Source organism: Manis pentadactyla, chromosome 13 (genome assembly GCF_030020395.1).
Source record: "Manis pentadactyla isolate mManPen7 chromosome 13, mManPen7.hap1, whole genome shotgun sequence".
Taxonomy (NCBI): Eukaryota; Metazoa; Chordata; class Mammalia; order Pholidota; family Manidae; genus Manis; species Manis pentadactyla.
This window is the reverse complement of record NC_080031.1, coordinates 4,621,431-4,646,455: the sequence shown is the minus strand read 5'-3', so window position 1 is coordinate 4,646,455 and position 25,025 is coordinate 4,621,431. Positions and strand designations below refer to the sequence as shown.

Here is a 25,025-nt window from a genome sequence, read left to right as displayed (position 1 = left end):
ACATCATCCTTTTCAATCCGTACAAGGACCCTGTGAAGTAGGTAGGGCAGGATTTATTCAATCTCTATTTTCCAGATGCGAAAACAATCACCCCGAGAGGTTAAGTGATTTGCTCAAAATGCTCAGCCGGTAAGGGCCAGAAACAGCCCTCTGGCTTCCTAGGCCTTGTAGACCCCCTCCTGCCCATCTCACAGGAAAGAGGGGCTGTGAGAGTCAAATAAGAGCCCAGACCAGGAAGCCCTTCCCAGACAAGTGGGTGCGCTCGGCTTCTTCAGCATCTGTGCCAGCTGGGGGTGGTCCTCACTGAACCATGGGAGATGGGACAAGATCGAGGGGTACGCATTGGTCAGAGAAGGAGGGCGGAAGATCCGGTTATTCTCGGGCACCTGTGGGTCACATGACAGTCAGGGCAGGGAGGGTGTTCCCAGCAGCCCAGCAGGGAGGGAGCTGTAAGGGGAGCTTCCAACCGGGCCTCCCTTTGGGAGGGGCAGGGACAACACTGGCACCCTGCTGCTCCGGATGCCTGCCAGTCCCATCTCCTTCCCTGGCGGCTGCAGCTCCATGGCCGCAGCTCCTCTGCCTCTCTGCTTCCTTCTCCAGGGCTAGGGCCCCACTGCGCTCCCCCCACCTCCCCTGCCCCCTCTCGCTCCCTCCTTTCAAAAGCATAATGAGTTTGATAAGAAATTGTCTTGTTAACAGGATTAGCCACGGAAATCTCTTGTCCCCTCCCATTCAGTCTGTAATGCTCCTGTCTCGTGTCCTGTAATTTTCTGCTGGTATCAGAGGCTCCGGACCACCCTGGGGATATTAATTCCTACTTGTTCTTTGATCGTGGGACTGCTGATATGCCAGGATGCCCCCCCCACAGCCCCTGGGCCACCAGGCCTTGTGAGTAAATTACACGGAGGCCCTCCCGGGGGGCTGTCTCCCTCCTGTCTCAGCCTCTCCCTGATTTTCTGTCGACATCACCCCAACTCCCACGTACCCCCCTGCTCCCCCCGGCTTCCAGTTCTGGGGGCAGCAACTGCCTCTAGCTTGTCGGCCAAAGAGGAAGATCTACAGCTGGAGCTGAGATATCAGCAGAATGATAAGCGGATGCCCCCATTGCACTCCTTCCCTGCCCTTGCTACTCCCCATCCCCACCCCACAGTGTTCCAGAGAGATGGTTTGGCAGTGGAAGAGAGGGTGGAGCTCAGACCCGGCTTCACTTCCTTGACATAGACAACAACTTGCCCAAACTCTCTGAGCCTCAGTCGTCTCTTCTGTACACTGGGGATGATAATACCCATCTGGCACACAGAGTATAATATCTAACACACAGTAGGTGCTCAATTAATGCTATTTTCCTTCTCTGCTCTTTCAAGACTGCAGTTTAGTGGGGGGAGGGGAATACAGTTCTTGGAATTTACCAAGAAATTCCTGTTTCAACCCAAGTTATATCTCTAGGCTCTTTCCTTGCACGGATTCCCTCTGATCTTTGCCCAAATGTCCTTCTCTTTACACATTTCTAGGGACTTATGCAGAGGAGACATTATAGTCCTTCAACCCCAAACAGTAACTCAAAGAAAGCTCAGAATGTGGAGTGAATCCCAAGGAGAGAGAGCAGAAAAAGAAGGGAATCGCCTGTCCTGTGCCTCTAAACAAGGGCTGAGAGCAGAGCAGTGAAGCCTCCTGAGGAAGAGACCAAGTCCAAAGGATCCTTGACTGGGGCAAGGGGGTCATAGGGGGCAGACACTGGGCTCCGGGTCGGCTGGGCATGAGGCAGAGGTGCAGGAAGGCCGGTGCCTGGAGAAGCTAACCTCAGAGGTCCATAGGAAAGGGCTAGAGGTAGGAAAGGGGAGACTGGAGCTAAATCTAGGTTAATTTGTGAACAGTTTGGGGATCAATCACACAGAAAGTGTCAGAGAGTAAGAGGTGCGACATTGCCCATGTCTGGTGAGTGAGCTCAGAATCCCAAGTGCTGTGGGGAGGCCTGGGAGCTGGCACCACTCTGGGCAAGGTGGCAGGCAGCCTGTGTCCTGGGAGCTGGGGGGACCAGAGCTATGCTGAGAGGTCACCAGCCGTGGACGGGGCGGGTGTCACCACTTGGATTCCACGTGCATGGAGCAGAGCGTGAATCGTCAACAGCGCCTCACGAGATGCTGACCTGGGGGAAGCCTTACGTACATGTCTCATTCAGTGTTCCTACTACCCTGAAAGACGGCCACTGTCAACAGCTAATGTCAGTAAACAGAGCCTGGGCTCCCGGGCCAGGCCTGTGGACACCACGTGGGGAGATTTGAGGCCTCTGTCCTCAGGAGCTGTGCAGTCAGCGATCTGGGTCCAAACCCCAATTAGGTTGCTTTCTAACTGTGTGACCTTGGGCAGTTTTCTGAATCTCCATGAGCCAGTTTCCTTATCTATAGGATGGGGTTGCTACTGCCTGCCTCTGGATTAAATTGAGACAATGCATGTGAAGTACCTCACACTCTGCTTGGCACGTAATGGAAGCCCATACGTGAGAGTCATAAACCCACCCCGCTCCCTGTCTCCGCCTGTGCACTGCCACCAAGGGACACAAGCCACTGATGCATTTTTTTTAAAGCACCAATAAAAAGCAACTGCAGATGAAAGCTGGGTAAGGGGTACAGATACCACAAGTTAGGGGAGGTGGGCAGGCTCCTGGAGGAGTAGGGTGTCGTGTGGAGCCGGGTGCTGAGATTACATCAGGTTGGAGGAAGTGGATGGGCCTGGGGTTGGGCGCTGCTTGAATATCACAACATTTAAGGAAGACAGCTGGTAAGACACAAATGCTATGGGGCTGGGAACATCCCTACCTTTCCTGACATGCCCTTTGGCTGGCATCGCTGCTGCTGCCATACAGTCAGGCTGATTAGCCTGTAAATAAAAAAAGTAGATGTTCAAGATAGCAGAATGGCTCTGCTGTTTGAGCAGTGTCAGAGGATTTTCAGGGGTTCTAGGAAGAGGGGGATGAGGCTCAGGAGTAATCTAGAACCACCGGGATGAGTGGTCGCCCCAGGCTCCCGCGTGGGCTGAAGTAGACAGTAGAAGCTGTGTAGTGATAACAATGAGAACTGCCGCTCATGGAACCATCACTGTGCAAGCACTGGGTGAGGCGCTTCACTCTTGTGTGACTGGTACTGTTATTGGGGCAGTTTTATAAGTGAGGAAACGTGAGTCAGAGAGGTTAGGTCCAAGATCACAGCGATGGCCACAGTCTGTCTGACTTCAGAGCCCAAGTACTTAACCGTGGAGGGAAAGAGGCTGAGATTCCTGCACCCATTCATTCACTCATTCATTCACCACATATGATTGGGCACCACCACATACAGGCGTTGAGCCCAAACCGAGATCAGAGCAGGGGCCAGGCAGGCAGCCCTGCCCTCATGAAGGTAGGTCATGGTCTCATTCGCCAAAGGGCCCCTGGCAGTGCCAGACTTGGGCCATGCTAGGGCCTGGGAGGCAGAGGTGATGGGCCTGCCGGCTTCTCTTGGCCTGTGGGGGCTCTGACCCTCATCAGGGGAGCTTCTGTCAGCAGCACGCAGACACAGAGACCTCTGAACCAGGCAGACCTCTTGGGCGGGGAGTGGTGGGTGTATAGGGAGGCACGGTCTCCCCTGCCATCCTGGTGCCCCAATGCTCAGCATATGGCTTCGAGATGTCACAGTGCCACGTCCCTTTTAGCCACACCCCCTTCTGGGACTCCATAAGACCAGCTCTCTCATTCCCTGTCTATATCTGTGCCATCGTCACCAATCTCAGAGGCCACATGAAGGACGAGGAACAAGCCTCCTGCAGCAGTACTTGACTCCCCACAGTGCCCCGTGGGGGGCGTCGTTATTATCCCCTTACAGGGGAGCAGGCTGGGCTCAGGGGGTTTCCTCTCCGGGGCTTGTCCCTGGGCCACACAGATGCTAGGGGCAAAGCCTTCTCTGAAGATCCAGGCTCTGTTTGCGAGTATGCCAACTCCTGGCCCGGGCATTATAAGGTCCAGGAGAGGGGTGCATGGAGTCTTCAAGGAAGCTGCCTTCTACCTGGGGAACACCAGAACGACTCCCACAGGGCAGCCCGGAGACACTCTGGGTGTGAAACGTCAGGCCCTTCCGGGTCCCGTGGGTGTGGCCCCACAGTAGGAGCCGTGAACCCTCTGGAAAGGGAGAGAGGGTTCACATTAGCTGGGCTCCCAAAGGGGTCTCCCAAAAGATGTAGGGTTTGAGCAGGGCCTTGGCGGGGTGGGGGAGGCGGGCAGCAGGAGGCGGGAGGCCCTGACCATGGAGGGACGGGCAGGGAAGCCCGTGGCCATGCAGTGCCCTAGGAAGTAGCCCTGTGAAAGCGCGGCTTTGGAGTCAGGCAGCCCCAGCTCTGTGACTTGGCGAAACTCGCTTCGAGCTCTTTGAGTCTCAGTCTCCTCCTCTATCAGAGGGAAAGAAAATCCTCTCCCTCAGGAAGGCTGCAGCAAGGATTGAATGAGGTGCCTTATCGGAAAGAGGCCCTGGCCCTGCGCCTGGCATCCGTCCCCTGTACTGAGCCTCTACCACAGAGTGGGTGCAGGGCCTGCAGCAGTGACCAGGACCCTCAAGGGCTCACGGACAGCCTTGGATGGCTCAGCACAGCTTCATCACAGCTGTGACGAGCGTGCGGGCAATGGGGACCCGCGGCGACTTGTGGGGAGGGTCTTCTTGAGGAAGGGAGTGTGAGCTGAGCTGCAAGGGCGGATCGGTGTGAACTTGGGAAGCAGGTGGGATACGCGTCCAAGGACAGCAAGACCTGTGGAGGGAGCTCGGCGCTCGGACTCAGCTCAGCACCCAGGGAGAAGCAGGAGGCCAGCGTGGCTGGGGGCTGGCCAGAGAGGGGACCCAGGGGGGCCAGGGAAAAATGGCAGGCTTTGGCTGCCCTATTAAGGATTTTTATTTTTATCCTAAGAGAAACAGGAAGCCACAGGATGGTTTTCAACGTGATCAGATGTGCATTTTAATGGGGTCTGTGTGTGGTGCAGGGATATGAAGCCACAGGTGGGTACAGACACATAGTAGGTGGGTCTGTGGTACATAGTAGGCCCTTCTTAGTCCTCACAGGCTGCCATGGGGCCAGTGGGCTTACGGAGAAGGAGGCGGAGTCGGGAGCAAGGGGTCCTGGAGGGCCAGGCCCTGGGGTCAGAATGGACCTCCTAGTCTGCCCGTCACTGTCACTGCAGGGCACCCCCAGTGAGAAAGAGGGATCTGAGTTACTCAGCGACCCATGGGGGATTCCAGGTGTGGGGTGGTCATTCAGGGGGCAGGGCAGAAGGGTGAGGGCTGCACTGCCGAGGTGAGCCCTTGGCGAACAGGCCCCATTCAGCTCCCCAGGCCCAAGGACACAGGGTCCCCCTCCTGGACAGCCGCCTGGCTGTCGGGGTTCTGTGGATGCAAGACAGCTCCCCCCGAACCGTAATGGCAGCTATCTCTACTACACCCTGGGCATCCGACACATGGGGTGCGGAGCTATGAAGCACCCCCAGTGGGTAACATAAAGGTGGGGGTGGGGGCCCCCGGGGGAGGGTTGGAGGCTGCGTTCCGGCTGGGCTTTGCCATGTGCAGTGGGAGGACTGGGAAGAAAGAGGCTTATTTCAGCACCCTGTTATTATGGCATCTTGTTTTCATAGTTTGTTCAACAAACCGCTCTCCCTCTCCCTGCCCCCCCTCGCCTCTCTCTTTTTCATCTTCCTCTCTCAGCAAATCCATTTAAATGCAATTCTATTCTTAAAGCGCCTCTCTCATGCATGCCTAATGAATGTCAGGGAAGCGCCATCACAATGGGGCTGAGGAGGATCCGATCTGCAGAGTGTGTACAAGTCATTCGAAAGCAAGCCTGGGAGTGCTCTGGTTTTATTACAGCATAATTAGAAATAAAATCTTGTAGCAATAGGAGAATGAGAGATGTGTGCTGATCCTGCAGTAGAGAAAGATAGAGCTGTATTTGAAGAAAGGGACTCTGGAAGGGGAGAACTGGCCACGGTGTTTCTGTCGCCCTCCACCAAGACTCCCCCGCTGACCCCCCTCCGTCCTCTCACCCCCTGGGACTCCGAGCTCCCTGGGGACGGCTCCTAGATCGCAGCTGCCCAAAGTGGTCGGTCTGCCAGGGCGGCCGGGCCGGGCCCCTCCCTGGAAACCCACACCCTCCCATCTACTCAAGAGGCCGGCTTGTGGGCAGCTGGGAGGTGGGGGGAATGGCCGGCAGAGCCCTGCGCTCGGAGGCCGGGCCTGGGTCGGGTTCAGAGCCTCCCCCCGCCTCATGAGAGGTCATTCATTCAGTCATTCGACAGCTACTAACTGACTACCTATTCCATGCCAGGCACTATGCTGGGTACATTCTTTAACTCATTGAATTCTCATAGGAAACAGGTTCAGAAAGGTTCGGCGCCTTACCCAGCACCACCCCGCGAGAAAGGGGAGCACAGTTTGAATCCCAGCCCCTGACTCCAGAGCTGGGCCTTTTCTCCTTTGCCATCAACAGCCTGGGTCTCCTGAGAGACCAGACACCCAGTCCTCCAGTAACTCCTTGTTGTAGAGCCCAGAAGGCAGAGATAAGTGTGGGGGGACCTGGCTAATCCCTCTTAGGGTAGAAATGGGGATACCAGGGTGGTGACAGCTCAGCACAGTCAGGCCAGGGTAGCGGTGGGGCTGGGTGGTTGTTACATGCCTGTGGGTGACTCTGGCCCTGGGGCTCAAGGGCATCCTGCCTCCTGGGCTCAGCACCCCTCAGATCCCTGACTGAGATGGGGTTCAAGGAGAAGAGGACTTCCACCCTTGTCCAGTCAAGGGGAAGGAGAACATAGAATCACAAAGAAAGTGGGGCCTGGGAGGTACCTTCAGGATCAAATGGTTCAATCCCCCGACTCATCATTTAGGGAAACTGAGGCCCAGAGTAGTGCTGAAACTTGGCAAGAGTCACACAGCCCATTAGGTGCCAGGTTTCTCACCTCCCAGCCCAGAGCTCTCAACCCTGCCGTGCCTGCCTCTGCCTAAGTGTTCCCAGAGGAGAGACTCCCACAGGTGACATTTCTAAGCCTTGGTACTCTTAAAAGAAAAGTCTCGACCCTCCTTAGAAGGCCATGGTTGGGCGGGGGCGGGGAGGCATGGAGATGGGGGTCTGCCTCGCTGCACTTAGCTCAAGGTCCCCACCCTCTGGAGCCAAGCCTGCCCCACAGCTTGACTCAGTCTAGGGGAAAACAACCCCTGGGGACAGTTATGGGCCCCTCCAGCCCGCCAGGGGACACAGCCTGAGTCACACCCGCGGGGTAATAGCAGCATCGCCCCGTAGTGCCGTGTCTTCTCTGACCGCTCACCCTCTCACCTACAGAGGGGGCAGTGGAGGGGGAAGGGCCTGCCCCCCAAGGCCCCCTGGGAGCACATGCAGGGCATCGGGCCGCCCATCAGGAGCTGGCACACCAGCCCAGTCCAGCCTGGCATCCTACTTAGGAGGTGAACATGGGACCATGGTGACTTCCTAAGCACCTGGGAGCCCCTGTGCCAGAGGCAGTCCCCCGCCCTGTGGAGGGCATTAAACTGCAAAGCCCTCCTCCAGCTTGGCTCCCACTTGCGCCCTGGCTCCAGGGTTCCCTTGCTCTTCCCACTGGCCAGGGCCAGGGCACAGCAGAGGTCCCACCTCCCATCCATCTGGTCTCCTCGTGACCCAGGCATGTCTGCAGTGCCTGTTTTCAGCTCCACAGGAGAAGAGCAGGGGGCCCAGGTCAGCTGCGGGACCCTCTGTGCCTCGGTTCCCTCGGGTGTCACATGTGATGGTAAATCAGATGTGAGTGCTTGACAGCAAGGGCAGATGAGGCCCCATCTGGGAGCAGAGACCCTACCGGGGCCCGTTCCCTGCCCATCTCATCCCAGAATGACGCCTCCCTCTGCTCCTGGTACCCGATGCTCACTAAGGTCTCAGTTCGGGCTCTGCGCCATCCATCTCTCTCTAACCCCGGCCTGTGCGGCCCGCTCGGCGTCCCTGGGACGGGCCCACCACGGCCCTCCTCTCCATTCCCATCCTGGGGTCCCCGTGCCGGCTTCTTCACAGAATAGTGCCAAACTCCAGAATCTTAGCCCTGGAAGGTGCTCAGGAAACAGTGTGGCCAGATGAGGTGGGTATTCATGCTCCAGAGCCTCCATAACAAAATCCCAGAGTGAGCAGCTTACACTGTTTCTCGTAATCCTGGAGGCTGGAAGCCCAAGATCAAGGCCTCAGAAGGGGTGGTTTCTCCTGAGGCCTCTCCTCGGCTTGCAGGCGGCTGTCTTCTCCCTGTGTCCTCACGTGGCCTTCCTGTGTGCTGTATCCTGGTGTCTCCTCCTCTCCTTATAAGGGCATGACTCATATTGGATTAGGGCCCCCCTTATCACCTCATTTAGCCTTAATTATCTGTTTAAAGGCCCTGTCTCCAAATACAGTCATTTTGGGGGTTAAGGCTTCAACTATGAATTTTGTGGGGACACCCTTCAGTCCGTAACAGGGAGGGCCTAGGACTTAGAGCAGGCCAGTGGGGGCTGGAACCCAAATTCCCGGCTCAGCGCCTTCCTCCCTGCGACGAGTCTCTCTTCGGGGTCTTGGCTGAAGGACTTTCAATCCTGGGAGACCAGAGTCCAGGGGAGAAGAGGAGGCAGAATGGGCTCTTGTCTTCCTCTTCAAGCCCACGCGGGTGGCACCCCCAGGGCCCTTGCCCCCAGCAGGAATAACAGTAAGGAGGAAGAGGAAGGTGCTCTCAGGGTCGTCCCTAAACAGCTCCTCGTGGGCTGCCCCGGTGCTGGGGCCCCCAGCCAGGGCTAATTCCTACCAACCAGGAAGCACTGATTACCCCCACCCTCCCTGCCCCGTGGTGCAAACAGCCTGGCAAGAAGAGTAGCCCAGCCTTGGGGTGGGGTGAGAGTTATCTCATTAGGCTTACGACTATCCAGCCTCAGAGCTGCAGGCTGACCACATTGTTTTTGCACGTCTGTACTGGATGGAGCTGAAACTGGTAACCTGTATTGACTGCAGTTTCTCTTTTGGAACGGGGAGGCCCCTGGGGGCCAATCGAGACACTTGGAGGCAGGCCCTGGCATCCTGAGGCTGCCCCGGGAAACAGACTTGGGCTGTGATGGGCTAAGCATCTCTTCCCTTCCAAGAGAGACGGAAAGATTTTTCTGACCCTGGCCGAAGCCTGGTCTCAGTCAAAGTTCCATCGATTCCTTGATCTCCACCCCCTTCCCCACTCCATACCTCCCATTGCCTACTGGGACCCTCCTTGTAGAGGTGAGGCGAGTGGACAGAGCAGGAACCCCTCCCTCGGCTTGTGGCTTTCCCACTTCGGGAAGGCATCTGACTCCAGGAGCTGAGAAGCATCGCTACTGTCAGAGGATTCATTCAGGCACCACACTACCTGCACAAATACCTATGTTCTATGCATGAGCTGTGGACACACATGCCCTGTGCTTTTCCACACTTCATATTATGGCAATAACCCCTCCTGACGCCTCTGCAGAGCAGTACATGTCACAGCGCCCTTCCAGAGACACTGTCACATGGGCACAACAAAAGAATCCTGTGATCAAATTAGTATCCCCAGTTTGGGGATGAGAGAGAAGCCCAGACAGGTTAAGCTATTTTCCTAAAGCCGCACAATTGGTAGGCAGCAGATCTCAAATCTCCCATTTCTGACTCCAAATAGAGTGGTCCACATAGCACCCACTGAGACATAAGCCCCCCAAGCTGCCAGCCCCTTCTCTGCCCCCTTCGATGCCCTATAGGTCCAGCAAATGTACCTAACAACATCCGTGCAGCCCTCCACCTCATTCCCTTACAGACATGTACAGTCACCTGCCCGTACCCGCCCCTTCCTGCTGGTGGACACCCCAGGGGCATGGCACCATCATGGAAAGGCTTCTTTGCTCCCCAGGTCTGAGGTCTCCCAAAGCAAGCTACTGCCTAACACTCCAGACCTCTTACTCACTGCACGCCAGCCTCCTGAGAGACCCAAGCCCCCTAACTTTTCAGCTCTGGAGCTGGGCTCACCCCATCCCTCTCACCTTTCTGCTCACCCACCGCTCTGGCCCTGCTGAGTGAGAGGGAAGCCCCTGCAGGAGAGGCAGGGGCACAGGGGCCTGGCCACTACCCAGAAGAGGTGGAGAAGCCCCCCTCACAGGGAGGGCTGGCCCAAGGGCTGGCACATGCTCTCCTGGCTGCAGGGTTTGGGGACACAGCCCTGGGCTTGTTCACGGACCCCGGTAGGAGCCGTGGCTCTTCCACTCACGGGGTGTGTGATTTGGACAAGTCTCCGCCTGAGCCAGTTTCCTCATCTGTACAGCAGGAGGAGCAGCATGTGCTTCCTGCGCTGATGGCGGCACTTAAGAGAGGGAACATGTGTGAGAGCACCTAGCAGAGCGCATGGCGCATCCATGCCCACTGGTACATGCACCTGGGGGGTCTGTCTTCCTGGGTTTAAGATGCATCAGCAGCTAGGTCCAGATCCCTCGCCCAAGCCAGGGTGCACGCTACCCACAAAGCCGGAGAGGGAAGTTCACAGCTGCAGGTCCCTGGACACGAGTCTTCTTCCTCAAAGGCCCCAACTCTGGAAACCTCTAGCATCTAAGGACCAAGCCTGCCTGACAGCAGGCCGAGGTGGGCCACCCCAAGCAGCTTGGTTACCACTCTCTGTCCACTGTAATGCACGCTTCTGGTCTGACCGTGGGTCCCGGGATGTGAATGTGGCTCTAACCTGGAACCAGTGAGCCTGGCTAGGGTTGGTGTTTCCTCCCCAACCCCGCCCCCCAGCCCCCAGGTGAGGATAGCATCCCTGTTCGGCTAAGGGAGAGGTCAGTCCTTGGTCAGGGAGACCGTGGAAGGCCAGCCTCAGGCCTGGAGAGGGAGCATCTGTGTCCCTCGTCCCTGGACCCTCAGTCTCCATGTGTTTGAGTAGTTCCTGGGAAGTGTGAGGTCATTCCCTGCACCGGCTGCCCTCTGAAGATGAGTCAGCCACAGTTATGCTCCAGACGGCCCCACTCGTGTGCTTATCTCCTTACTTCCCTTTTGTTAGCCCAAAGCAGCATTTCCTTTCATGCCCCAGCCTGAGCTTGGTTGAGCTGGGGCACCAGGCAAGGATCAAGGTGGCCTGAAGGTGGATCAGTGCCCTAGCCATTGCAGGGTGGCAGCGGTGGTCAGAGGGTGCAGGGGACCTCAGGGCAGGGCTCCAGGCCTCCAAGTCTGGCTGTTTCACCCCATGGATGTGCCCCCTCTACTGCCAGGGGTCATTCATTCAAAACATGTTCCATGAGCACCTACTGAGTGCCAGCCAGGAGCTGGGATGCTAAAATAGCTCCTTGCTCTCGAGGAGGAGAAACACCACGTGCTCTGAAGACAGAAAGGCAGGTACGGCACTGGGCAGGGACATGGACGCAGTCTGATGTGACAGAGGGGACAGGCGAGTCCTCTCCAAGGAGGGCCTGGCAAAAGTCAAGGAAAGAGCATTTCAGGCACAGAAGGAATAGTCCCAGCCTGGGCTCTGGGGTGGAAATAGGCACACAAGGGATCCTGAGCTCTGCGATGCTCTAAGCCGGGAATTTGTAAGTTGCTGGAAGGGAAGCAACCTTAAACATGGTCTCATTTCTTTTTCTCACTTAATACTGTACTTAAATCCTCTAGGCAGCACCTCAGCCAAGTGTTTCTTCAGCCTCTGTGTAAATACCCCTGTTGACAGGAAACTCCCTTCCTCACGAAGACACACTCCAATTCTTTAAAATCTTGACTATTTGAATTTTTAAATTTTAGTTGTGGTAAAAGACACCACACACAATGTACTGTCTTAGCTATTTGCAAGTTAAGCAGCGTTTCAGCTCAGGTTTAAGGTCAGTTTCTTCTTGCAGAACTGAGATCCCAGACCCATCACACTGTAACTCCCCACTCCCCCTCGCCCCAGCCCCTGCACCCACCTTTCTACTTTCTGTCCCTACGAAGTTGCCACTCTCGGGACCTGAGTGGTATCGCATTGTATTTGTGTTTTTGTAACTGGCTTATTTCACTTAGAGTAATTTCTTCAAGATTCATCCATGTTATAGCATATGACAGAATTTCCTTCCTTCTTAAGGCTGAGTAATATTTGTGTGTGTGTGTGTGTGTGAGTGTGTGTGCACATGCACGCATCCATCAGTGAACACTTGGGCTGCTTCTATCTCTTGGCTATTGTAAATAATGTTGCTATGAATATGGGTAAACAAACATCTTTTCGAGGGCCTGCTTTCAATTCTTTCAGGTATATACCCCAAAGTGGAATCATTGGATCATATGGTAATTCTATTTTTAATTTTTTGAGGGACCACCATACCGTTTATCTTGACTCGGAATGCTCAAAAATAATTATTATTAAGGTCTAATTGGATATTGTAGAAACTGTGATTAGCAGTGGCAAGAAGTTCACCAGATGTAGAAACCCTCACACCTGGGGGTGGGTTAATCTGGGAAGGCTTCCTGAAAGAGGTAAATTTAGAGCTGGGATCTGACTTTTCTGAGTTTCAGTTGCCTCACAGGTAAAATGGGGATAAAACTACCTTTGAGTTTTGGGAAGGTTCATTCATTCTCTCATTCTAGGAATATTGATGAGTACCTATTTTGTGAGTGGCACTGTTTTCACGCTGAGTGAACTGGGAGTGACTGGAGGGATTTGGCCAAACGATCTGCATGATCTGACTTGGTTTTCAAGCATTTCTCCGGCTGCATGTTGGGAACAGATGGAGGAGGGGCAGGAGCCGAAGCAGGGGGGACAGTTAGGAAGCTAGTAATTCAGTAATTTCCTCATTCAGTAATTTTCCTAACCTCGCTCTAAAGGCTAGAGAGGGATCCGTCCAGTTCATACCGTCCAGCAAACGCCTAGCTCCCAGCTCCTCCTCTGCCCAGCACCCTCTTCCCACCAAACTCACCCTCACACCCCACTGAGAACAGAGAGGGGGCCCCGCCTTCGAGGGCATCTTCTCTCCTTGAGCCCTCTGGGGCCACCAGCGGCCCAAAGGTTTCTATCAGTTTTCTCTCCCCAGCTTCTGCAGCTCTGGGGAATCTCCAAGGCCCAGGCCAATGACCTTTTAAAAAAAGACAGAAAAGATGCTATCGGCTGACTTAACACCTGTGTGCAGGGCCTACAAACTGCCAAGCAAGGCCTCCTTATTGCTGTGCTCCTGAGGAAGAAGGGGGAGAGTCCACAGGAAGCCTGACCATGGGAGGGGCTGAGCGCCCCCGCGGTCCCCCGTCCTTCCCCTGCGTGAGGTGGGGTGACCTGTGCTGACACCCAGGAGCACCAGGCTCTGGGGACCTCCACATGCACAATCCCAGCTAATTCTCCCAACAACTCTGTGACATAAGCCCTGCTCATTATCTTCCCTGAAGGAGAAATGGGGCTCAGAAGTTTGGTGCGGTCCTAGAGACATCACCTGTCAGTGCGCAGGGGCCTTGTGGGTTCATCTAATCCCATGGTTCTCTGCGCTGGCTGCACATTACATCACCCAAATAGCTTTTTGAAAATACCAATTCCAGGCCACCCTCCCAGAGATTCTGAGTTCAATTTGAAAAGCTCTTTAGGTGATTCTAATGTACAAACATGATTTTTTAAAAATACACACCTAATCCAACTCCTCCCTCCTTTTATGAGGAGAACCCTGGACTTGCCAAGGGCCCCCTGTGTTAGTTTCCCAGGGCTCACTGATGCCGGCCGGCATGAAGAAGCAGAGATTTGTTGTGTCACGGTTCTGGAGGCCAGACGTCCAAACTCAAAGTGTGGGCAGGGCCTGCTCCCTCTGCGGGCTCTGGGGGGGACCTCTCCCTGCCTCCTGCCTGGCTTCTGGGGTTACCAGCTGTCCTTGGCGTGCCTTTGCTTGTAGAGGCGTCATTGCCATCTCTGCCTGTCTTCACACGGCATTCCCCCTGTGCCACCTCTGCCTCTTCTTCCAAGGACACCAGGCACAGTGGATCTAGAGCCCTCCCTGATCCAGTATGACTGCATCTTAACTTGATTGCATTTGCAAAGATCTCATTTCCAATAAGGTCACATTCGTGAGCTCTGAGTGGACATGAATTTGGGGGTGGACACTATCCAACCTAGTGTATACCCCACCCTTAGTGGCAGAGCCAGAACTCCAATCCAGTCTCCTATGGCCCAGTCCTGGGCTTGCCCCACCATGCCAGAGAGCTCAAGCCCTCTTTATCCTCCACTTCTCACTAACGGCTCCCATAGAGCCACCTCCCACCACTGCACCGGCCCAGCACTGATGGCCACCTTCCCTGGAGGAAGGATGTAGTGCTCTAACTGTAGAAACCCAGAGGGGAGAGACCAAGTCCAGGATGTATCCATGGAGTCCAGTCCGGGACCTCGGGATGCTCCATAGAGGCGATAAATTGAGCCAAGTGGGGATGAATGAGTGAGTGGTCCTTCCTGAGGGTGTGAGCACCCCACTAACAGAAGCAGCCAAGCAGAGGCTGACTGACCATATGTCCCCATGAGAGGTGCTGGTACTCCAGAGAGTCAGTCTAGCACAGAGCTTTGGAAGAACACAGGAAGGGGACCAATGGTTCAGACCCTACCACTATTAGCTGTGTAACTGTGGGTGGGTTACTTAACCTCTCTGTGCTTTGGTTATTAATAGTAATAGTATCCATTTCAAAGGATCATGGAGATTACATGAGATTATGTTGATAAAGCCCTTGGCCTAACATGTAATAGGTGCTCAATAAATACTCAGCTTTAAAAAAAGGGCAGGTCTGCTCCAGATCAGCATGGAAAAGGCTGGTGAGGCAGACGGAATATTCGTAGTAATAATGAAAGAAGTAAAGGAGTCATCACCCACTTACAGCACTCCCTGGTCAAGGGCATGATCACAGGTGGTGCTGAGGCCTTTGATATGGGACAGTCAAGCAGTGCGACGGCGGAGTCGGCGTGCAAACACAGGTCTCTATCTCAGAGCCGAAAGGAAAGTGACCCTCCAGTGTATACCCATGGGACGCTGTTGGATTTGGGTAGAACAGTTCTTTGTTACTCAAGATGTCCAGCGTCCCTGGCCCCTGATCACTAAATACCATTAGCACCCCCAGTTATGGTGTCAACCAGGAATGATTTCCGAGGGGCTTCAGGCTGGGGGCTGGGCAGGGAGGTCCTTCATCCAGCTGCACCCAGCCTGCCCCAAGGAGGAGGGGCCACGGTGTGGATAGCTGCCCCGCTACCCATTCCCGGGATGGCCGGTCCCACCTGGGGCGCAGAGCACGGGCTGCCAGACTGCGAGAGCCCGCCTCGGGGGCCAGCCTCCGAGATCAGCCGTTTTGTGGAACCTGGCCCCTCTGAACCACCCCTCCACGGGCTGTGCCTCCGCCCCCCTCAATTCCATCTGCCACTCACTCCACAGGCCTCTTTCTCCTTCCTTCCCCAGCAGGCCCATCATCTGATTTTCATCAAACATGCAAAACTAATGTTGCACAAGTCCCCCCAGAGGGGATTAACATAACGCCCCTGATTTCTCCTTCCCCTCTCTTGCATTGTGCATCCCCTGGCTGCAGCCCTCCTTTGTTTCAGGAGGAACCATACACTGTGTCTGGAAATGTTACTGCAATTAAATATGCACAAGAAGGAGGGGGAAAATGAGGACAATGAAGGATGTGAAACATCAGATGCAGCAGCTGCTGGTTGCTATAGAAACCCCAGCTCCCCACCACCAGCACGCTGCACCCCTTCTCAGCTAAAAATTCCAGGAGGGCCGAGTGCACCAAGGTCCTGGCTGCAGAGCTGTGGGATCACAGGGTCCATGCGTCCAGGCTGGACACCTGTGGGCTGCTCAGGGTGGCTTGAGGGTCTCTCCTGTTTTTCTGCACCCCACCACCACCACCTCCGACCCGGGTACTTCTGACTGGCAGCAATACCCTCCAGTAGTTCTACATTCGGGTCCCAGTTACGTAATAAATCACGGGAGAGCTTCCGCATTTGACTTTGGGATGTCACAACATGGAGACAAAACGGCACATTCAGAGTCTGGTGGGGGAGCCAGGCTTTTCCCCTGCTTCCTCCGGGCCCTCTCCCGCTCTGCTGGCTGCGGTCCCACGCCCCCCAACCGCTTCCTGCTCATCTTTTCCCCACAGCGGGGTGGGGGGTCTGCGTGGTGCGGCCTGGGTGCTGGAGCAGGCGTGGCAGGGGTCCTCAGGCTCCGTGTTCCAGAGGACTGGCAGGCTGCCAGACGGCCGAGTGTTTGGCTGGGGGGGATCCCAACAGGAGGGGGCTCAGCGAGGGCCCGTGTGAAGTCCCAAACCTGGGCCCACATAGCCAGGCGTCCAAGGGCAGAGAGAGGGAAAATGGCCTAACAGCAGCTCACACGTGTGAGTCCACGGTGCAGCTGAGTGCAAGCAGAGGGTGAGGGCGGCCTCCCCACTCCCACTCCATCCCCACAAAAATCTAGTGCAGTCTTGGGCCAGGAGTTGGCAGATCTGATCTACTCTGCCCAGGCCAGGTAAGGCTGGTTGTCAGATCTCCACCACTTGGCAAAGTGCCTGGCACCTAATAGGTCTAGTCCTGTGCAAAGATGTATGGGAGGGAGAAAGACAGAGAGACGGAGGGGGGGAAAGTTAGGAGATGTGTAGACAAACCGAAGTTTGTTAAGAAGCAAAAGATGAACCAGATTGAAGTTATTTGAAACCATATTAAATAAATACTAAAAAATAAAATCCTAAGCCTGCTTAGCCTAAAGAAAAGTCAAAGGCATGTTAGCTGCCTTCCAATTTGTGAGAGAGAGTGAACAACGTGGGCTCAGGCTAGTTCTGCAGGGCTCCAGTGAGTAGAACCAGGACTCCTGGAGGCAGCTATGAAGGGACCAAGTTGTGACCAAAGGAAGATCTTACAAAGTCTTTGTCATTGACTGTGGGATGGGCCGCTAATGAGGTAGTGAGTTCCCCGTCCCAGAGATATGCAAGTGAAGGCTGGGGAGCCTTTTGCAAGGATGTGCTGGAGCACATTCAGCTTTTCACCCCTGCAATTGTACAGCATTCATTGTGGGAAAGTGTCCTTCGGTGAGGTCCCTGTCCCCAGGTACTGAGATTTTGGACTTGCGCTTAGAGGGAATATTCTTTACAGGAGATATTCTTAATATTCTTAATAGGAGAGCGAGCTCGAATCAGAGCTCCTATCATTGGTTGAGGGGGTTCACTCAGGCCCCAGGTGGAGAAAGCAGACCTCTGAATAATAGGATTTGAAGGGCATGGGGTCACCCAAAATGTTTCCCTATGACAGCCTGGCATTCTGATATTAGCAGGCCTTCCTGTGGGCTCAGCCTTACCCTCCTGCCCCAAAGCTTTCTTTTAAGCCATTCTCACTGCCCTGCTTCCCGTGTTCCCTCCCGGTAGAACAGCAGGCTGGAGTCTTCTGTGCCCACCCGGGAAAGCAGTCTAGCCCCCAGAGAGCAGGTAAGGGGACCCAAAGGTAGCTTTCAATCTCAGTCTGGCTGCGTCGCAGGCAGGAGGACACGGTCGTGAGGTCAGGGAGTCCAGAAGCCGAATGAGAGCCCCTCCCCAATCTCCAGTCCACCTTCTCCCCTTTTAAAATCAGCCCTGAACCAGCTCAAGTTCAGGTTTGCCTTGGGACCTGGGACAAGGAGATCCACTCCACGTCTGAGTGGGGTTATGTGTTGTAATCAGCAAAATGGGTGTCTTATAGCCTGACTGTCCAGCATCCTGCCAAGCCTGGTAAGACTGTGGAGGGGCCGGGAAAAGGAAAGCTCAGGGCCTGGACCTCTGCCTTGCACAAAACGGGCGCTCAAGGACTGCATGTTGAATTGTTATCGTATATCTGCATCTCCATGTCCCCACTCCTAGTATAGCTTAACCTCAGGAATTACTTACTGAGTGAGTAAATGGTTAACACTGACAGGGAGGGACTTAGGCTTGTGTCTGGCTCAGTACATAGGGAGCACTGGGAGCCGGAAGGCCCAGTTCCGGTGCGCCTCCTGGTTGTGTGACCTGAAAATGGTGACAATATCTCAAACAGTTGTAAGAGCAAGAATGTGAAAGAGTTTGACACTCTCATCGAGAAGGGAAGATGGGGGGGGGGGCTGCTAGTCACTAAGTGAGCATTTACTGTGTGCCAGACTATTATTTTTTTAATCGTGACATCTGCCCCGGGAAGTATTATTTGCACCCCATTGTGCAGATGAGACTCAGAGGAGTTAAGTAAGTTTCCCAAGGTCACACAGCTAGTAAGTGGACAAGTCAGATCACAACCCAGATCGCCGTCTGCTTCAAAAGCCCAATATCTTTCTGTAAAACGCTGAAGCATATACACTTAAGGGAGTAATTACAGTAATTTCTATTTGTTTGCCAGGAAATCCTCATGTGTTTGAGATGCTCCCCTGTCTTCGAGGCCACACCAACCTCCTCCCCTTGTTGTCTCCATCGCCTCCTCCCTCCAGGCAGCAGTCCTAGCCCGGGAGAGGGCCGGCTGCCAGCCCGAGCTGCTTCTGACCGTGTGCCCAGCCAGGGGAGTAACGGCCTATGTCCTGATTGTGTCTCCAGAAAACAGGTTTTTTATTACTTTCCACGGCGGGCTGTACATCTCCGACGTGCAGAAGGAGGACGCCCTGTCCACCTACCGCTGCGTCACCAAGCACAAGTACAGCGGGGAGACCCGGCAGAGCAATGGGGCCCGCCTCTCCGTGACAGGTAGGCGGGCAGGCTGGTGGGGGCCTGGGCTCGTCCGCAGCACAGACTGGGAGTCTGCTGGGTACTTAGGGGACTCAGAGCGGGGGACTGAAGGACACAGGCACAGACCAAGTCCAGTTTGGTCCGGGGTGCCCTTCATGTATGGACTCCGGAGATAAATTCTTTTTAGGAGTCTATACGTCAGGAAGCTTAACTCTCCTGGCTGCAACTCACCAAATAGGTTTCATAACCTGCGAACAGTTTGTGACCTGCGATCTGAAAACCTCTGCTGTTGAGGAGGTGGGATTAGGTGGCTTTGGGCTGCAGGATAAACCGATAGAACACCCAGGTTGGAGACGGCACCAAGTCACGTGACCTTGGTGGCCTCTGGGAAAGAAGTTCGACCGGGTGACTGCTCAGATCGTCTGCGCCTGACATTCTGTGGTCCGGTCCAGACTTCCCCGACCAGCAGACCGCCTCTACCCAGGACCCTCTCTCACTTGCCTGACCTATTTGGAGGCAAGACCAGGAGAGAGGAGGGCAAGGACTGGGCTCCCTGACTCCCCCTGCACCTCCGGCACCTGGCCGTATGCCTGGCACATAGTCAGTACTAAGTGAAAATCGGTGGAATTAACCAATGCCAGGGAAACTATGCTGTCATAGAGGGAGGAGGTGGAGCTGCCCTGTGGGGATCTGCAGTCCACTCCCCAGATGTGTCAGAGCCGTTCCCTTCCTCATGATAGGGGCTTGTTTATGAGGTGTTCTGCATCTCATTTACATGCTTCTCATGAAGTGTGGGGAAAACACAGGGAGCCACCCCCCTTGTGGGACTGACGCTTTGTCCTATGCAAATATTTAGCCCCCTCATGCTCCACTTGGGGGGACAGCAAGAGTCCCTCAAAACAGACCCTCTTTAAACTGGAGGATACACTGACCCTTCCTCTGCTCCACCTTTCCCACCAGCCATGAGGAGTGGGGGAGGGTAGGAGAGTGGGAGTTGCCCACCGAGAGGTAAAGCCCTAACAGAGAAGCAGAGAAGGTAGGGGGGCACCCAGCAGATAAGAAGGGAGATGCCCGGGCACAGAGAGAGACATAGGCCGGCGGGGGGATCAGACACAGAGACAGTGCAGAGGAGATGACAGCGACGGAGGGAGAAGCAATCTAAGAGAAGTAGAGGGAGCTGGTGGGCAAGGAACAGGGGCAGGGGGTGCCAAGGGGAAGGGGCTCGGGGGGGACAGAGGCCCTGATGTGATGCGATGTGCGAGGTGGTCTGCAAGCTGCTTGTCTCGGCAAAAGGGCCCCTGATCTGGGCACAAGGCAGAGCAGAGGGGCTCGCGTGTGTGGAGCCTCCACCTCCAGCCCCACCATCCCCGGCTTCAGATCCCCTCCCAGGGCTGAGGTGGAGTCAGTGCTGAGGGAGGCGCTGGGCGTGGGTTTCAGCTGAGAGGTCCCGGGAGCTCCTGGCTGATGGCTGGGCAGGATGCGGCCCCGCCCTGGCCAGGAGCTCAGGGCCACAGAGGCGGAGATGCAGCTGGGGGTCTCTGGGCAGAGGCAGCCGAGGGGGCCTGGTCAGCACACCTGCTGGCTGAGGGGGTCTGGGCCCGGCGTGCTCCAAAGGGCCACCCACCCATCCCTCTCCCCAGGCCGGAGGCGAGAAAAGGAGAGTGATAGGCAGCGTGTTCGAGGCAAGCCGAAGTTTCTGGCTGAGCCTCTGAGCCTCACCACTCACGAGCTGCGCAACCTGGCATAAAATAACCTCCTCAAACCTCAGCTTCCTCATCTGTAAAATGGGAGTGAAAAATGTGCTCCAAGGGGTTGTAGACATTAAATAGGACAGCAGATGAAACAAGCTTAGCCTGGCGCCTGATTCGTGGGACACCCAGTAGTGAGCACCCGGGGCCCCTGTGGTGGCTGTTATTGTCTCTCCGTGGCTGCTCACTATTTTTCCTACTCCGTTTCCAAAGTGTGTGCATCTGGGAGTCTGGGGATCGGGTGAGCAACTCTTGTTTCTCTCTATTGTTAAGTTAGAGGAGGCAGTTGCGAGAGTAGTCTGAGCCCCCTAAAATGCCATCTAGTAACAACCATTCCATGCACAGAGGCGCTTTTTAGAGTTTACCAAGGACTTGCTTGCACATTAAGGAATAGGCATTATCTGCATTTATAAAGGAGGAGGAAATCAGTGATCAGAGAGGCTCAGAGACTAACCTGGGGTTCCCCAGCTCACAGCTTACGGGGCCATGTGCAGAAGCCATGCTCAGGGTTGGGGTGCGGGGAGAGACAGGGGTACCCTTTCCAGGGCAGCACGATTTGACTGCGGCAGGAGGTCCCAGCAGCCTCCCCGGGGTGCTCTGACCCCCACCTGGCCCAGGCCCAGCACGCCCAGGAGATTTCTCAGGCCCAGCCATCTGTCTCCCCCAGCCCCGCACCAGCCCTGGCAGCGCCTGGTCCCCCAGGGCTGTCGCCAATACACGCCGCAGCATTTTACTTCTGCTCCAGAGTAATGAAAGAGGTTTCTTTCCCTCAGAATTTAATTTCACGCCTGAGACTCCGTGATTAATTCCCTCCCTCCACCCCTTCCTCCACCACCCTGTTGGCCCCTCCGCTTGTAAATTCTGCGGTGTGCCACGGAATTTGTGTATTTTGCATCAATTAAGTGTCACATTGAGTAATTCTTCCCGGGCACTGGGTCTGTTTATCCCAAGCATTCCCACAGGGTTGGGGGGAGGGGGAGAGAGGCACAGAGCGGGCAGGGAGGGCGGGTGCCAGATAGTAATTGCCCCGCACATCTGCCTAGTGATTCAGCGTCAGTCAAGCTCTTTGACATGAATGTTGTCACCGCTGCCTCCAACGGCCTTACAGGGTCCAGAGGCAGCACCTCCACCACACGGAGGAAACTCAGGCTAAAAGATCTGAAGACTCACCCAAGGTCACACAGCTGATCAGCGACCCAGGCAGACTTGTGCCCAGGGTTCCTGATTCTCAGGCCATGCATCTGAAGATCAGTGGAAGGTGTCAAGGGAGCAGACAATTTTCTAGAAACTCTTACCCCTAGAGAGGAGAATTCCTAGCCCAACCCTTCTCTAAGGGAAATGAGCTGAGGACACAGGAAACTTCCCATTAGTGAAAGAGGACCCAGAAGAGGTTGGCCACTCTCACCATTCGTTCTTGAGCAAAATGCGGTATTAGACTATTCCGTCTCAGACCCTATTTACCGAACAAGGGTGGAGGGGAGATCTGGTTTCTGATCTTGGCTCTGCAGTGTGATCCTGGGCAGGTCACTGCACCTCTCTGGTCTCAGGGTCCTCATCTGTCTGTGACTGCCAGGGTCCCTAAGCCAGCTCTACTATTCTATGCCTATAATAATTCTGCAATGTGGAAAAATCAGACCCCTGGCCCACCCCACACCTGAGTGTCCCTATACATCCTCCCTCAGACATTTAATGGTCCAACAGTCACAGGCCCTGCTCTGTGCCTGGCATGGGAGATACAGCGATGGACAAACACTGTCTCAAGAGGCTTGCAGTCTCCTGGGGAAGACAGATCCATGCCTACTGATGCTGAGGGGACCATGGGGGAGCGGCGACGGTGCTTGGGAGGAAATGGGGTGGCTGTGAGCAGGGGTGAGGGGGGCTCCATCTTCACTGTATACTCTGCTGCACTTTCTGAAGTTCTGCCATGTGCATGTATTATCCTTTTAAATTTTTTCTTTAAAAATAAAAGGTTGTTTGAAAATAAAATGAAAGAAAAAAAAAACTCCATGGCAGTCCAATGAGAGTGGTGGGGGGAAACATCCAGAAGGGGTGACATTTAAGCCGGTTTGTGAAAGACCAATAGGGGCTGGCCAAGCAGAGCAGGCTGGCTGGGCACCCAGGTGGAGAACAGTGTGAGGACACAGCTGCTACAAGTGAGAAACTGTTGAGATGAGATAAGAAGGTGGGGGGCGGCAGGCCTGGCGGGCTAGGCCAGGGACTCAGCTGGGGCTGAATCATGGTGCTAGAAGGCCTAAGCCTGGGAGTGGGTTGCATCACGTAGGCAAAGGGGAGCCTACGGAGGCCTTACAGCAGAGAAAGTTCCCAGTGGCCAGAAAGCCCAGGGAGGCCTTTAGGGTAAGAATGAGACTGAGTAGCAGCTGGAGACTGCCCACAAACAGCACGGGCATCACACACAGAACCCTACCAAGGGCCTTGGTCTTCTGCAGGTTAGGGCCACGGGTCCTGCAGGGTCTGGCTGCCCTTGGTCTAGGATTGTTCAGGGCTGGGGGGAGAGGCTTAGCTTCTGCATCCACTGGGCTCCCATGGAAATGTACTGGCCTTGGCTCTGAGTCTGCCCAGATTACAGGTGGGAGGAGACGGGGCAGGGCAGGCAGATTGTCGCCCCCTCCTTGAGGAGTACCTGCAGTCCAGTCTGAGCCCCAGACCAAGGCTTACCAAGAACTGCCAACTTGAGATGCTATGCGTCTGCTCCTGGGCCGGGGCCAGAGTCCAGGACCGTTGGTGTGAAAGCCGCTCTCGTGCCCTCCCTCGCTGCCCCTCGTCCTGTTTCCTTTCTTCCATCTGTCTGTCTGTCTATCTACTCAGTCTAGACTGCCCGCTATATCCTCTCCTCCCCCCAGCTTCCAGTCCTGGTTCTCAGGGCCTCACTCTAGCCAGAGTCCAGGGCACAGGGCGGCACAGTGAGCACCCCCCACTCTGGGCACCAGTGGGCAGCGGGTTCCTGTTCTGGGCTCCTGCCTCCCTCCCCGGCCCCGACTTCATCCCCTCCAGGGCTGGCCAGGGCCCCTGACACTCTCTGCCTTGCAGACCCTGCCGAGTCGATCCCCACCATCCTGGACGGCTTCCACTCCCAGGAAGTGTGGGCCGGCCACACGGTGGAGCTGCCCTGCGCCGCCTCCGGCTACCCCATCCCCGCCATCCGCTGGCTTAAGGATGGCCGGCCCCTCCCAGCTGACAGCCGCTGGACCAAGCGCATCACAGGGCTGACCATCAGCGACCTGCGGACTGAGGACAGCGGCACCTACATTTGTGAGGTCACCAACACCTTCGGCTCGGCAGAGGCCACGGGCACCCTCACGGTCATCGGTGAGCAGGGGAAGCCCCTCTTCCAGCTCGAGTGACCTTTGAGAGCACCCCAGTGTGACGGGGCCGGGGTCAGGGCAGCTGCCGCCCCTGCTGGGGATAGTCCCCTGCTTGGGGAAGGCAATTTGGTGTCCTGCCTGGGAAAAGCCCTGGGTTTGAAATCAGCTGACCTACCTTTTGGGTCTGGCATTATTGCATAGTAATCACCCTTGGGTAAGTCACATAACCGTGATCCTCACCTCTGTGTCCTTTTCTGCAAAATGGGATAATGATCCCGGCCTTCCTTCCCACCAGAGGACACGGGACTCAGAATGGGCAATAATGTGACGGTGATGAGCTTGCAAGTCTTCCTGGCCTATTGGGGAGAGGCGGGGTCTGTGCTAGAAGTACTCTGATGTCCATCCATTAGAGGGGACAAATGTCAGGGAGCTGGCGTGGAGAGCGGGAGGCTTGGCAGCCCCCTGCTGCTGCTGAGGCCCAGGGGGCAGTGACGTAGAGGCAGAGGGCTGGTGCCACGGGAAGAACCCTGCGAAGGACTCGGGAGACCAGGGGCACCCTTTGCCCCCCCCCATCCCTGGCTCTCCCTCGTGTGGCCAGGCCTCGGGCTCCCCGTCTGTAAAACGAGGAGGCCCCTTCCAGCTCTGGCATCCAGGGTCGGACTCTGAGTCCCCTGCTCTCTGTGCTGCGAGGAGGGCCTCAGCCGCAGCGGGGCTGGGCTTTGGAGGCCCCTGGGGAAACGCACTCCTAGGGAACAGCAGCAGCCTGAGGCCCTAAGCATCGTGCTGATGGCATCGTGAGGGTCCTCCGTGACCCAGGCAGTGGACGGAGGCTGTCCAGAGGCGGTCCTGCCCCATCCTGCAGAAGGAGCCCCTTTGCCACTAAGCCTGACCAAAGAGGCTCCCCTCCCCCCTTTGCCACCCAGCTCAGGGGCACAGAGCGGCAGGTCTGGGGCCCTCGGGTAGACCAGAGAGGCACACAGAGTCCACCCCATCCTGGGCTGCCTTCTGGGCCTGCTGTCCTGTTGCCTTCAGCCCAGATGTGGGCCCAATCTCCTCCCTGCAGCCGAGGGCACCTTGGCACTGGAAGGGCATTTATCTATACACTGAGAAGACGCTCTCCCCATGTGAATATATGTGAAGCAGGAAGAGCAGAGGGAGCCCCTAGGAACGCTCTGAAAGTGACAGTGCCTGACGCAAATATGTAGGTGGAATGCCGAGCGCCGGCCTCGGGCTGGGGGTCCCCTCCTGTAAAACAAGCCCGAGACAGCAGAGCAGGCAGGTAAAGGGGCCAGGG

General features: G+C 55.7%; 1 protein-coding gene across 3 annotated transcripts in view; it reads left to right on the top strand.

Moving 5' to 3' along the window:
• DSCAML1 (DS cell adhesion molecule like 1) overlaps positions 1-25,025 on the top strand; it is a 322,440-nt gene that overhangs the window by 205,278 nt on the left and 92,137 nt on the right. For all 3 annotated transcript variants that reach the window (XM_036919865.2, XM_036919868.2, XM_036919869.2), the window contains exons 4-5: positions 18,532-18,678; positions 23,457-23,735. In XM_036919865.2, coding sequence (XP_036775760.2) covers positions 18,532-18,678; positions 23,457-23,735 — 426 coding nt within the window. The remainder of the gene's footprint in view (positions 1-18,531; positions 18,679-23,456; positions 23,736-25,025) is intronic.